General features: G+C 31.0%; 4 protein-coding genes across 4 annotated transcripts; 2 read left to right on the forward strand and 2 right to left on the reverse strand.

The window, feature by feature from the left end:
* Positions 1–442: 442 nt before the first annotated feature.
* On the forward strand, positions 443–1,661 carry Rpp30 (ribonuclease P protein subunit Rpp30). Its single transcript, XM_088203529.1, has 6 exons — positions 443–541; positions 613–740; positions 808–882; positions 952–1,295; positions 1,366–1,445; positions 1,513–1,661. The coding sequence occupies exons 1-6, from the start codon at positions 460–462 to the stop codon at positions 1,626–1,628; spliced, it is 825 nt and encodes a 274-aa protein (XP_088059655.1). The 5' UTR covers positions 443–459; the 3' UTR covers positions 1,629–1,661.
* A 2,142-nt stretch (positions 1,662–3,803) lies between these two features.
* On the forward strand, positions 3,804–5,563 carry LOC148226187 (WD repeat-containing protein 91). The gene is made up of 2 exons (XM_088203939.1): positions 3,804–4,077; positions 4,147–5,563. Exons 1-2 carry the CDS (start codon positions 3,834–3,836, stop codon positions 4,722–4,724), a joined length of 822 nt encoding a protein of 273 aa, XP_088060065.1. The 5' UTR covers positions 3,804–3,833; the 3' UTR covers positions 4,725–5,563.
* Positions 5,560–7,523, reverse strand: LOC148226188 (signal peptide peptidase). The gene is made up of 6 exons (XM_088203938.1): positions 7,265–7,523; positions 7,012–7,193; positions 6,778–6,946; positions 6,516–6,699; positions 6,139–6,448; positions 5,560–6,068 (listed from the first exon to the last, which is right to left on the reverse strand). Exons 1-6 carry the CDS (start codon positions 7,484–7,486, stop codon positions 5,981–5,983), a joined length of 1,155 nt encoding a protein of 384 aa, XP_088060064.1. The 5' UTR covers positions 7,487–7,523; the 3' UTR covers positions 5,560–5,980.
* Positions 7,524–12,573: 5,050 nt separating this feature from the next.
* On the reverse strand, positions 12,574–13,724 carry Pex11ab (peroxisomal biogenesis factor 11ab). The gene is made up of 3 exons (XM_088203561.1): positions 13,586–13,724; positions 13,360–13,475; positions 12,574–13,288 (listed from the first exon to the last, which is right to left on the reverse strand). The coding sequence occupies exons 1-3, from the start codon at positions 13,639–13,641 to the stop codon at positions 12,741–12,743; spliced, it is 720 nt and encodes a 239-aa protein (XP_088059687.1). The 5' UTR covers positions 13,642–13,724; the 3' UTR covers positions 12,574–12,740.
* Between the last annotated feature and the right edge of the window lie 932 nt (positions 13,725–14,656).

A 14,656-nucleotide genomic window follows, 5' to 3' on the forward strand; every position in this document is an offset into this window, starting at 1 on the left:
ACATTTACTTCAATATGATAATTAAATCTACACTTTTTTTAGTTTTTTGCCTTCTATTACATTACATTTTGTAAGGATGTACAAAAATTGAGAGTTTCAGAATATTACAAAATGATTGAATAAATTACTGCTATGAATCTATGTTGAAATATTAGGCATGAATTTATTTTTTGCATAAGTGGGTTTAAACTGAAATCATATGTTAACTGCGCATCTATTTTGAGGACTTATTTATTGAATAAATCACAGTTGCGCGGTATGAGAGACTTACTTGTCGTTTTAAACGCAGTTGCTGGTGATTGATAAAAATGAATAACATGATATTTTTATTTATTTAAAAAATATTCTAGGTATTTGTTCCCTATTATTTTAAATATTTTATATTATTTTATTGGTTCTATATATATGGTCGAAAAATAATATGTTATGGTCACGCTCTCGTGACGTTTGTCAGCCGCCATGCCGTTCGAACGTTCAGGTACATGCGACTTGTCTTTATCGACGAATTTCGACCAAAAAAGGCTAAATGTCGTTCAAAAATGTAAGAAAGAACTATAGTGAAATTTTCACGTTATGTTATACGATTTATAAATTATTGTTTTTACATTTTAGTGGGCTATCAAACCATCGCTTTCAATACGAAAATAGACGAGTCAGTGTTTGAAACAAAAAAGAAAACAAAGAAAGGTGAAGCAAATATAGTCATAGATCCTGTGCCAGAACCCATAAAAATCAATAAAGTCAGTTTAATAATTATATTTGTTTATTTTTTTATAACCTAAATGTAATATATTAATTTGGTTTTAGGATGCACCCACAGATTTGACAATATTACAGAGGTTGACTGTAGAGTTTTCGGATTCAAACAACATATATAGAATGGTAACTAAATCTTAACATGCTGCTTCGCTTCATAACAATAGCCTATGTCAATAATTTTATTATTTTTAGAATCAATCTGAGAACCTGAAAAAATACGACATTTTAGCAGTGACGCCTACGACAACAGCAGCCTTTCAAAGCGCATGCTCTTCTTTAGAAGTAGATATTATCTGTTACAATCCAATAAATGCGACAAACTTTAAAATCAACAGAAAACAATACAAGCAAGCAGTTTCGAGGGGGATTCATTTTGAGATTTTGTACGCGCCGGCTTTGAAAGATTCGGGTTATAGAAAGAACGTCATACAAAGGGCGCACTTATATCACTCTATTGGAAAATCAACTAATTTAATACTGTCAAGTGGTGCTGAAAATGAATTTCAGATCAGAGCACCTTACGATGTCATAAATCTGTATGTTTTTTTTATGTATTTCATTTTATGTTTTATTATTTTTAATTCATAATGTCGTTTTGTGTTGCAGAGGTTTGATTCTTGCTTTGAGTGAACAACAATCAAAAAGCATTTTAACGAACAACACTAAAAAAGTACTTCTCAAAGCTGGTAAGTTTCACATAAAAATAAAATATTATTTTACTATGGGTCAATGCCAAATTTGTTTGTTTTATAGATAATAGAAGACGTGGTAAGGTCTCCATTTTTGTATTGCAAAAAGTTAATGCCTGTAAAAGATCTTTAACATTAAATGGGGAAGACAAGACTGTTAAAAGGTTGAAAACTGATTGATTTTATATATGATAATAAATATTTTTACTCTTTTATCAATTGTTTGATTTAATCACAAAATAATATCAATGACTGTCAATACCTACTACAATTTTCGTACAAGTAAATCACTGAATAAAGAAATATGTCAAAAAATAGATTATACACACATTTCCAAAGCGCTATTATAGGCACTTAATATGCTTAAATCTTGATTTTGGTTAAATATGTAAGAAAATTGTTATAAAAAATTGCCAGAGACCATATTAACACAATACAGGCGCACTAAAATGATTTGAAATAAGGGAATTTAAAATATAATATGAAATTAATATTTAAAAAATTATATTTTCATAGTTCATTTATATTTGCTGACTTGTTTTTCACAAAACATATTACTACAAAAGTTGTAGTTGTAAAGGCGACTAATCCTTGCGTAAAACCTAAGGTTTTAAGCAGGCTGTATGGTGTTAATAACAGTATATAAGACATTTAAATAAAGTAGATTTGAGAAATGTAACATGAAATTTCAAACTGTGTAATCAGATTAAAGATATCTTCAGAATAAAGGCAGCAGTTTAAAATAATAACATTAAATTTAGCACTTAATTACATAAACTATGGCGTTTTTTTTCAGGGTTTTAGTTAGAAATAGGAGTGATAAAACGTTGGGAGTAATGCTGCAAACACACTAAAAATAAAATTTTATTCCATGTTTGAAAAGAAAAAAGTTTAAATTTGATCATAATATTTTTGTACTTTTGAATATTTTTTTTACATAAAAAGGGGGGAAAAAACAAGGAAATAATATGTTAATTTACATTTGTGTCGAAAATGTGATAATATCCTTGTTATTAAATTGTATATGCCCTATAAATAAAAACACACGCATTCCCTAAGATGTAAAACAAACAAATGGGGAACATGATATCTGCAATGTGTTCCATTACATAAATAGGTATAATGTTATTACAGATAAAAAGATTCTCTTGTATTTTTAATATAAAACGATCTCAGGTATATAAAATATTATTCCATTTATAAATAAAAAATACTTTACTAAAAACTAACGATAAGAATAGGTAAAGCTTCCTCATACATATATATTCTTTAAAAAATATGAGCTATGTCTTTTCAATTTAAAAACTCGTTAAATGCTTTTACCCAAATTAGACAAAAGCACAGCATTATTTAGTAAATTAGTTTTTTAGATAAAAAATCTACCAAATTGCTTTTAAAAATTATGACACTATACAGCTTTTTTTGTATAAAATTATAAAAAATATTAATATTTTGGGGGGCAATTTATATATGTATTTATTTAGGTTTTATTATGAGCAACACTTGGCGGTATTCTAGTAACACTGGCAGGTTTGCACGACCGATGCCTCATGCACCGTTGACCGAACATAATATATTCTAACATGTAACTTCAACTATACTTAATAAAAATACTACTGCAGCGGCTCAATCTGTGTTTAATTGCCACTCGTCCTGTGTCAAAATATTATTAAAATATTTATAGAACATTTACTCCCCCTTATTTTTTTATCCCTTTGCGTGCTACGGTGTCTCTAAAAGTTTTTATTTTTTGTTATAAAACATATGTATTTATCGGTCATTTATATACATTGTTATAATTAAAATCATTCAAAAACTGTTTCATGCCATTTTCATACTAACGGAGTAATAAGTTGGTAATTTAAATTATTTTATCGAGTATCATATAAACCATAGTTTCTTAACCTTTTTACATCCACGGACCACCAAAAAAATCAAAAAATGTTTTGCGGACCATCAACATTAAAATTAAATATTTATATAATTGATTTTTTTATTCAAAACAATTAATTTTGCAACACAGTATGCTGATATAACCATATTTAAGTATATTAAACCAGTCAGTAACAAGAAATATAATTTAAAAATTCATAAAATACGGCATAAAATTCAATCATAAAAATCTTCGCGGACCACCGGTTAAGAAACTATGATATAAACAACGATTTTTGCTAACATTTATTTTATAGATTTTTAATAAATTGTATTTTAATATTTTTAAAAATGAAAAACGTTTTTATATTTTATGTGATTGAAACATAGAAATATCTTATATCTTTTAACAAAGGTTTTTAATCGATAACTTTTGAGTTAATTTTTATATTAAAATAATAATATTGGTATCTTGTTGGCAACACTAAAAACCTAACTGTCAAGCTGACTGCAATGGCTCACGTACAAGCAATAGACGAATTAGTAAGAGAATTTTTACTATTTAGAGGATTTGTTAATTCGGTCAAAAGTTTAGATGCTGAATTGCGATTGGATAAAGACAAGGGGTTTCGAGTCGATCGTATCGTTGATCATCTGGTGTCCAGTGTAAACAGTCACGACTTGGCATCGCTCAGAGACTTATGGGGACATCTGGACTCGCTCATATTCTCTAAACTAGAACACCATTTTACTCTCGGTATGTAAATGAACATAATTGTCTTGTTAAGAATTATAAATTAAAATTTTAACATCATGTAATTTCCAGCTGTGAAAAAGTTAGAAAATAGTCTTTTGAAATACTACTTGGTCACTGCCGTGAGCGCTGGAAAAACGGATAAAGTGATGGAATTTCTCACAAAGATGACTTCGGAGATCCAAGGATATGCCGAATGGAGAGATTGGTTCATGTTGCCGTACGTGAACAGACCGGAAGAGAATCCACTGTTCAGCGTGTATTTTAGCAGACAGTGGCAAGACACGTTCTTGGCTTCTTTGCACAATTTTTTAGCAACAATATTTCAATGTTTACCTCAACCGACGCTTTCTAGCTACGAAGCCGAAGCTAGTTTGTTGAAGAAGCTACAGGAAGAAAATGCATCATTAAGGCTAAAATTGGCCAATGTCGAAAACGCGTCTAATACTTGCGGACACCAATCGCGATTGAGTCAGCACACTGAGAAGATTCAAGCTCCAGCGCCTTTGATGGATGATTTTTATATAATACCGACTGAAAACAAAGAGAGTGCTATCAGAGAAGCGAGGGGATTGAGAGGACTCATCAGACAAATGGGAGGAAGTCCAGTGCTAGGAAAAAAGCAAATCAGATCATTGAGCCAAAATTAAACTAATGTTGTAATAATTGTACATTTTTATCTATAAAGAACAATATTTGCTTTTGGTGAATAATGTATTTAAGTTATAAAAAAATATTTATTTGTTAATTAATTATAAGATATTTTTCTATAATATCAAGATCTCCGAGTTGATTCATGTTTAGGTTATTTTTAATGTGTTTCTTAAGTAAAGACTGAGGACGTTTTAAATAAAATTTAAGAAAAAGACTCAAAAATTCTCGTATTTAATTCAGTTTTGATTGAACCATTATGAATAATATTCAAGTATGTATCATTATTTATAATCGGTAAAAATATTCAATGTTTTATGAATACACAAAAAATATCTTCAAAACCATTTATTAAATAATTTATATATTGGCTTTTTTACACATTTTTATAAATTGTGTCAGTGCGTAATTCGCAAGAACGAAATACCTTCAATTATTTTTTTATAGTACTATGAGTAATTCGAAAAAATATATTTTCTTAATACTTGAAAGAATGTTGGTGACATGTCTTATAATCCAATTAATATATTAACAATAACAAAAATGCAAAACTTTTGCAAACATAATTTTTATAAAAGAGAAGTCTCAAGTAACTCTTATATATATATATCTATGTTATATTTATTAATACGTAACTAATTAAGTGTTCCATAACAAATTATATTGCCACATTCCTAATCAAAGACTTGTTCTTATCTTTCGTGTGACAAATTATATTGTTTTCCTATTTATGTTATAATATAACAGCCACGTTTACCATTCTTATTTTAAACATTTAGTATAATTAAAAAATACATATGTATATTAATGAGGATCTGTAATAAAATTCATAAATGTATCTGCTTGTTTAATATTAAAAAACACACATAATAAGTTCACGACACATATCTTGGCAGTTTCACACAAATCATACAAGTTTTAGTTTTTTAAGAAAAAACTCAAATAAACTAATAAAAATATAAACACTTTGTATATAATTTCAATATATATATATTAACTAAATTTCTTAAACATATTGATTTAAAATCAACTTTCTACATCTCACTTAGCAAAATTTGATATTAAGTCTTAGGAATGTTAATCGAGATATGGGACAGAACAAGTCATATTACAGATAAAAATAAAAATTGTGCGAATTTAAAAATAAACATAACGAAAACATATTTTACTTTTCTTCGATACCATATTATTAATTGTAAAAAAATTGTAAATATATGGAAGCGTTGGGTAATAATTTATTAAATTCACACTAAAGTCATTTTTGCTTCATCGCCAAATCCTTAGCGGCCGCTTCTTTCGCGATAGCTCTCTTCTTTTGTTCAGCAGCAGGATGATCTTCATATCTATAAATAAATAATGTTATAAAAACATTCTCAGCTTAAATATTCAAATAAGTTCGATAGCTACACTTACAAAAAGAGCGCATTCAGATCTCCTTTGATTAACGCCAAAAGTAATGGAGTTCCTATACATACTGGCACTAAGTACAACAAAGCCGGTTGCGCATGTCGGAAGACGTGCATTACGAATATGGTAGCCAATAAGCCTAGAAAATATGCTACAAAAGTCGCATAAAAATAAGTGTTTGTGCCTCTTTTGAGACTATGGTCGAAGCGCAATAACAATGCGATAAAAGTTCCGGGAACGACAATGTCGCCGAGTCCTAACATTGCAAAGTTAGTTGCACTGAGACCGTTTGTCAATAAGTCTTGAGGAAACACCACTGAAATTGAAAAAAAAGTATATATAGTAAAACTAGAATTAGATTAGAGTAATATAAGAAGTATTACATTTAATTGGTGCTTCGAAAGTCTTGGCAACGCTGACCATCACATTTGTACCAAAGACCCAAAATATATCATAAACGAAGAGTCCGCAAAGTAAAATACACCCTGTTACAACATTGTTTAGTTGAAGTAATTCAACCCCGTTGATTGCAAACGCTATACCAAATAAATTATTAGCGATCCAGTGCTGAAAAATAATGAGAATATTGATATAACTATTTTGTATTATTATATTAGTGAATAAAAAGTTATTATAAATAATTACCTTGTTGAATAGATACCACACTCCGACAACGGAGGCGGCGGCGATGCAACACATGTCGTGAGAATTAAATCGATAACTAATAATTTCTCTACTTTCGCTTTTCAATTGCAAATGAAAAGGTTTCGGCACAATCCACCCGCCCGCTCTTGCTATACCGCTCACAAAAGGACTATAAAAATCAATATGCAATTAAGACGAGCTAGAGTATATGATAGAAATATTGAAAATACGCACCACAATAGACTGCTAAGTGCGATCACGCCCAAACAGAAGAAATATCCGGTGAGCAAAAGGTTGATGTACTCTTTGGAAAACACTTGGAAGAAGATATACAAGCCAAAGAGAGCGCTGGAAGCGATGATCGGAAATAGCATAGCGTCTTGCGTAGTCATCGTATCGGGATCGGCGCCAGTCTCCTGCTCGAAATAACACAGGATGAAACATATTTAATGGAAATTCGTAAAGAAGTGCTTCGATTGAGACGTACCTTTTGCTCCTTGAGTCTCAGAACGGATCTGAAGGAGCCGAAGAATATGGGCAGCAGTGCCATGATGACCAGTCCGCCGTAAGCGACTGCCATTCCCTCAGGAGTCGAGGGCGGCTTCTCGGAAGTGAGGTTCGCGAGGGTCTCGGCCACATCGGGAGGTCCCGGCGCCTCGGCGCTGCCCTCCGGAGACGTTTGCAATATCCACGAGACCCACGCGGACATCTTGACACATCAACACTTCTCTGACATGCGGAAAGCTAGTATTGCCAGATGCTAAATTTATCAATAACGATTTTAACGAGCGATTCTTTCTAACGATAATTTAACGTTAATCCTTTCAACGCCAAGCGCATGATATGATGCGCAACTAAATCTACTGTACAACGCCAAGCGCATGATATGATGCGCTCGTTAAAACCTTCGTTTTTTAAAGAAACGGAAAGGTAAAAGTTGGCAATATATGTTTTAAAAATCAGTTTGAGTTCCTAGTAAACGATTTCAGTGATTTTATTTATAGAATTTGCGATGAAACAGTGGTATATATAATTATAAAGTCACGCCTTAATTTTAGTCGTTTGTATTTCGCGCGTGGTTTCGATCGTGCTTATTTAGACCACTTTTAGGGTTAGCACAAACGCATCGCGGAAATTCGTTTTTTTATACTTTAATTTATGAATCGAAATTAAATTATGTCATCAATATTTCAATGATAATTGTGATTTGTAAATACTTGTGAATATATTTATACGTTATTTCGACTGTTCTAATATTGTCAACTGTTTTTGTGATTGGTTTTTATTGTTTGTAATAATTAAATAATAATAATAATAATTACTATTAAATACTTATTAATAAATATAAATAAGATATAATTAATAAAATATCAATATTAACTCTTAGTAAATATTAAATAATAATAATAATAATAAACGATTCCTTGTCGTAGAATCATTTTATTTTACTTGTTCTATTTATTTACATTAAATTAATACCATCGTGACCTAACAGGTTACCCCAATGCGTCACGATGGTCGAAAAGTTTATTATTTATTGTATATATATGTGTGTGTGTGTGTAATATATATTACATATTCCGCCTGGAGTGTAGATATGTTGCACTCTTGCCGGTCCCAAGCCCGGATAAAGGAGGAGGGTTTCTATCATGGAGCAAACCAACCAACGTGGATAAATCCAAATAGTTATGAAAAAATCACAAAGAAGTAATAAATCCGCCCCGATTCATAATGACCTAGACCAGTGGTCGGCAAACTTATTAGCCAAAGAGCCAAATATGTACATTACAACGATTAAAAAAAAATTGAGAGCCAAATTTATTTAATAATTTAGCAAACCTTTATTATAATTTTCCAAATCAACACAAAGACGTTCAAATTTAGAGCTCCATATTTCCTTGTTTTTTAAATCCGGCGCGTAAATGCCGGTGGATATTTGTGCCAGAGCCGCACTTAAGGGGCCAAAGAGACGCATGCGGCTCCGGAGCGGCACTTTGCCGACCTCTGACCTAAACGATCGAAATCTAAATAAACGATTGGACTTCAATTTTGGAAGCTGGAATGTGCAATATTACAACCAGGAAAAATGCAAACAATATCGGAAGAAATACTAAAACTCAAGATATATCTAGAAGCCCTACAAGAAATTAGGTGGAAATGCCAAAACCGATCACCGGTTGTAGTGCCGTGGAAGAAGAAGAAGAAGAATATGTATATATTATAAATTATACATATAATTATATATAGTTAAATGTAACATCGTATCTTGCAATCAAGTTTTATTATTTATTATTTTTATATATAAAGAAATATGACAACCTTCAACAACAACCAATTGCAAACACCATTGATCAAAAACAAACGGTTTGGTTATTAGGGTTATTTTTGTGTACGATATATGTGATTTTGTATGCATCAAAGAAATCTTGTCGATTTGTAAATTTTTATAACAGGATGTAGGTCAGACGAAGAAAAAATGCGTTGCAGATTTATATATTAAAATTGTCTCAGTGTGAGCATGACCCTGCTTGTCGTTCGCTTGTATAGTGCCGCGCGCGTTCATGTGTGTGTAGGTGTGTGTACGCGAGCCAACTCGCGGACCGATGAATAGATTTAGTTTTGTTCACTCCATATTTCCAACAATACGACTAAAAATGTTTGTTTATTGATATAATTAGAATGTTTAAACCATGTTAATCATACATATATAATTTTAAAATATAAAAATTGAGTATTTTGGCTGTAATGATGTGTTAAACAGAGTAAGTAGCCAAAAAATTATATCGCTAAAAACGCATGGCGTTCAGCGAGTAATTAACAATTTACCGGTCGGCGGTCTAAGGGTTAATAATATAAAAATTAATAAAATCTAACATTAATAACTTAACAGATTTTTTTCATGTAAAATTTATTAGGTTTTTTCTATTTGTATTTTTGCTAGGGCAAATTGGGACAAAAAATAAGTAAATTAACAATTTTATTTTAATTGTTACGCCTATTACACAAAGTAAAATACAGTGGTATAAACAAAATAATAAAGAGGTAAGCATAACTTCAAAGTATAATGATAAACTTTTAAGTTATGCTTGCCTCTGACATGTATACATAATGTATGTAATAAACTTTCGCCTACTTCATCTGTTTTATTTTCTCAAATGTGTTCAATCATTTTATATCAATTTAAAACAAAATTATTGACGGTATTGAAATATACCTTCAGCCGTTTCTGATAGTAATTGATTTTTTCTTTTGACCATTTCCATTCATTAGAGAAAATTTATGTTCGATATTCTTATTATTGTATATGTTACACTGGATCAATAAAATCGCTTTTGAATGAAATGGGCAAAAATTTGCCTAATTCAGAAGAAGTCATGCTTTATTCGTTAATGAGGCAAATTATCTGCCGAATGCGGGAATTGGGCAAGAATTGTTTTGCTTATTTCGTGCATTGAGCAAAGTAGATAGTAGCACTCTAGTGATGTTTTTCGTAATTAGCTGCAGTAATGTTTTATTGATGATATTTGAGGTTGTTTACATTTTTAAAAGGGAGGACGCGAGACAATGCGTCCGAACGCCTGGAAGATTGCAAGTGTAGATATTTATCACGTCAGAGCTACTCAAGTGCCGACCAGTTTTGACCATAACAAATCTAAATCGGCCCCCATAAGATCAAATGTCATTTGACTATATGAAAATAAATCAATCATTAACTACAGTAGTGTTCATCTTCATTTAAAATGCCAAAAAATCTAGAACTATAAATATGACGACGTACAAATTTTATTTTATTATTTTGGACAAGTTTGGTGCGAGCGAGGGTTATTCACAACATTGAACAACCCATGATTCGTTATAAAGAGTTATTGACGGAGTGTACACTGTTTCTTTTATTTAAATTTCAATGTATCTGCCAATCTCCTGGGATCAATTACACTATCAGATAAAGTACATGGACCACTATTTTTAACAGTTTAGTGACGGGATGGAGACGGGTGGCAATTAGACACAGATTGAGCCGCTGCAGTAGTATTTTATTGTGATTTACAGTTGTTTACACGGTGAGTAAAATAAACAAGGCCAGTGCTACTCAAGTGCCGCTAAGTTTTGGCCATAACAAATCTAGGCTCCCACAACAGCTATACTATTCATACACTACAGTAGCAAACAATTGGACATTTAAATAAACGTGACGTTTCGCAACTGTCAAAAATAAAACTTGACGGTTTCCATAAATTATGTGATAGGTTTTTCGTGAACCCCCCCCCCCCTTAAACCGATGACATAATTTATGGAAACCGCCTTGGTTCAAAACACAAGCGCTACTATCTCATAACATAATGCATACATTCGGTAGATACTTTGCCTGATTCATGAATGGAACAAGCTTGCACTTTACATGAATTGGGCAATTTTTCAACCAATTGACGCAATAATAAGCGATTGAATTATGTAACATATACAGGTTGGCCACTAAAAGACCGAAGGGCTTGAAGAAATCATAACTTCTTAATTTTTTTGTAGGTTATAGAATAAAGAATCTATAATAATGGATATGTATGATTTCCAGCAACGAGTGAAGCTCGTTGAGTTTTTCTATTCTTGTAAGGTGACCAAATAACCACCTTTTAAGATTGTGCTACTCAAAAATGTTGTCTACCTTAAACAAAAATTTCAAAAATGACTTTTATAAGCTTCCATAGCTGTTCTCCTCCTCGGACAAACCTTTTTTCACGTATTTTATAATTAAAAACAATATTCGATCATATTAAATAATAAATATTATTGAATAATGTTTTTTGTTGCAAATATCTTGTTCTAGAGAATTGGCATAGATGTTTTAGATTCGTCTTTTTGATACCTACAGATAATATAGTTAACAATTTTTACAAAAACACAGTTCAATGATAACAATAGATTTATTATCAAAAAATAATAAATTTGAACGAATAAAATATAAAATGTAATTACACCCATATGTTGAATAATAAAAAATATTAATATACATAGATAATATTTTATAAAAACCCTTTGAATATATGTAAATTTTATAGTCATATTAAAATTACATTTTAATACATATAATACTTATGAATGATACATTGTGTTATAATATATCTATTTGACTCAATAAAGTATAATTTTTAAGGCACTTAAATTTTGGCAACTACATTCAAGTTGTAAACGAACCTTTACAATAAAAATCCATTCTGTTTTTTATACGTATTTAAAGTACATAACCTAAATCAAAAATAATATTGATACTTTGTTAAATATAGCATAATAAAACCTAGTTTCCTTTCACCAAAAGAAGTAAAAAAATTGATTTTAGAAAAATAGAGACGCTAACGTAATACGTACTGACAGCACTAGCCTTCATATGTGCAAAAGTTAAAATAAGGGTAATATATAATTGCACTTTAGTTTAAATAGTATGCACTTGGTAAATAGAACTATAATTAGGAAAGTTTTCACTACAAATTTGATACTTTGCACTTACCACAACCTTAACATTAATTTAATACTTTGAACTGTGTGCGGTTTACTTTTCGGAGTTTGGTTAATTCGTTTAGGTTAGGTTTTGTTTGAACAGTAAATGTATATTTCGCGACTGTCAACAGTTATAAAGGTAGATCGCACGCTAAAGTAGAAAAGTAACAGTAGATCACACACTAAATTGACACCACGGAAAGTATCTTTTTATAGTGGAAAGTAATTAATACAGGTGATATTTTTTCTTGTGTGCATTATATTTGTTAAAGCTGAAATATTTTTATTAATATTAAATAAATTGAATTAGTGGAATAATTTATTTTTCGTGCAATACATTTGTTATTGGTGCAAATTGTTTTTATCAAAGTGAATATAATCTAAACTAAAATGCAATTAATTATCACCCTTAAAATAATACTTGACCCATAAATAATAGAGTAACATGTGACATAAAAGCTTGTTCAGATAATTTAAGCAGGTGTTAGCTTGGCAATTGGACGCAACATTGCGAACAAAGCGGCTAACGAAGAAACCGTTCCTAAAAATCCAATCGTACCCGGTTTTAAATTGATTTTTTGTAAGCCAGCTAAGGGTATCCATAAGTCACAAATATTTTTAAGCGTATCCGTAAATACGTCCTGGCGTGACTTTACGGCGAAAAATACTCTTTGAATGATTGACAAATAAACGCGAAGATTGTAAGGTTGGCACGATATTTCGTTTTTAAATTGACTGTACATATTGTGTGTGAGTAGGATTTTTTGTATCTCGTACAAATCTCGAATAATGTTCATTACGACATTTAATAGCCAATATTTGTTGGAGATCTTGTTCCACTTGTTGGCGTCTACGTCTTTCAGAAAGCCAGCTCGGCTCAGCCAAACCACATGATCAGCAAACAGGAATAAAGAATTTGTTATCTTGCTTAGTGTTAGCGTTATCCTTAAAACAAAATCAGGGTTACTTAGCGACGCTAAAGCAGAGTACATAGAATCCGCGCATCTTCCAAATCTAAGTACTGAAAAATATAAATTTATTATCAATATTAAAGTACTATTTTCTTAAATATTTAAAATGGCAATGACATACATTTACGAAATGAACTACAAGTTGATTCTAGAATTTGTAGCTTTTCTATAAGATAGATGTTCGCTTTCACCTGTTGAAGTTCGTACCATAAAAATTTGCTAGCATATTGCACAGTTCTGTAAGATAAATCAAAATGATTTAATTGAACATCCAATAAAACCAAATTATTTTTTAAGGAATCTACATTTAGTAATGAACGACATTTAAAAAATTATCAAATGGATACCTTGCGATTTTATCTCGTCCAGCAGTCTGACTATTGATATGAACCAAGATATCCATGTTGTAAATTAATATTGTAGGTGTAAAGATTTCGTACAGTTGGATGTCAAAGTTCACATTTTTATAGCAATCAAAAATGTTGCTAGTGTAAAATATTTTGACATTAGATATGAAAAACAAATATAAGCAAATAATATTACCGTAATATATTGAAAGTATTACCAATATCAACCGATATAACGTAATTAAAGCAGTGTTGTTTTTAATTATAATTTCCTAAAAATATTTTATTTCACCTTTAGTTTTTTAGTTGATTTATACTGAACGGGTCAATATTGAATAAAACTATGCTTAGTAAATTATTAAAGAAATGTGTAACAAAAAACATTATTTTAACTGGGTATCTAAGTATCTATCCATAAAATTGACCGCATGCTACAAGTGTGGTCTATTTTTTGAAAATATATAGTTCTTTGGCGGACGGATGGTGACGAGTAGATACTCAGATATAGACAGTTAGACATATTGAGACGCTGCAGTAATATTTTATTAGGATATAGTTTAGTCTACATGTTATTTATTAAAATAGACGACGCCCCACCGCCGTTGTCAATCCGTTGAAGCAGGGCCGGCCCGAGGGGCAGGCAGTACAGGCGATCGGCTGGGGCCCTAGATATTGTATGGTGCTGTGATACTAAATAAAGGCGCAATATTCATTTAAAATTATCAAACGATATTGTTAAAGAATATAATCTGATATTATCTGCCGCGCTGATGCGCTAAGCGATTCGCTGTAAAGCAATAAAAACATAGATATATTATTTCTATTTGATGCGAATTCAAGGGGGTGGAAGCCGCGAAGTCGGGCTGTTGAAAGATTAACAGTATGGAGAGGAGAACAACGACGGCGAACCTGACCTTGATCGTTTGTAAATGTTAACAGGGTTTCGAGGTATATGAAGTCACTGACACACTCAAAAGTGTACTCGTTGATTTCGAGATTTTCAGGATACTGACTTCACTAACTTGGCATAACGGACATGTATTTTGTTTTTGTTATATTAATATTCAATCC

This window comes from Plectrocnemia conspersa, unplaced genomic scaffold (genome assembly GCF_051122295.1).
Source record: "Plectrocnemia conspersa isolate PC_06_02 unplaced genomic scaffold, ASM5112229v1 ptg000014l, whole genome shotgun sequence".
NCBI lineage: Eukaryota > Metazoa > Arthropoda > Insecta > Trichoptera > Polycentropodidae > Plectrocnemia > Plectrocnemia conspersa.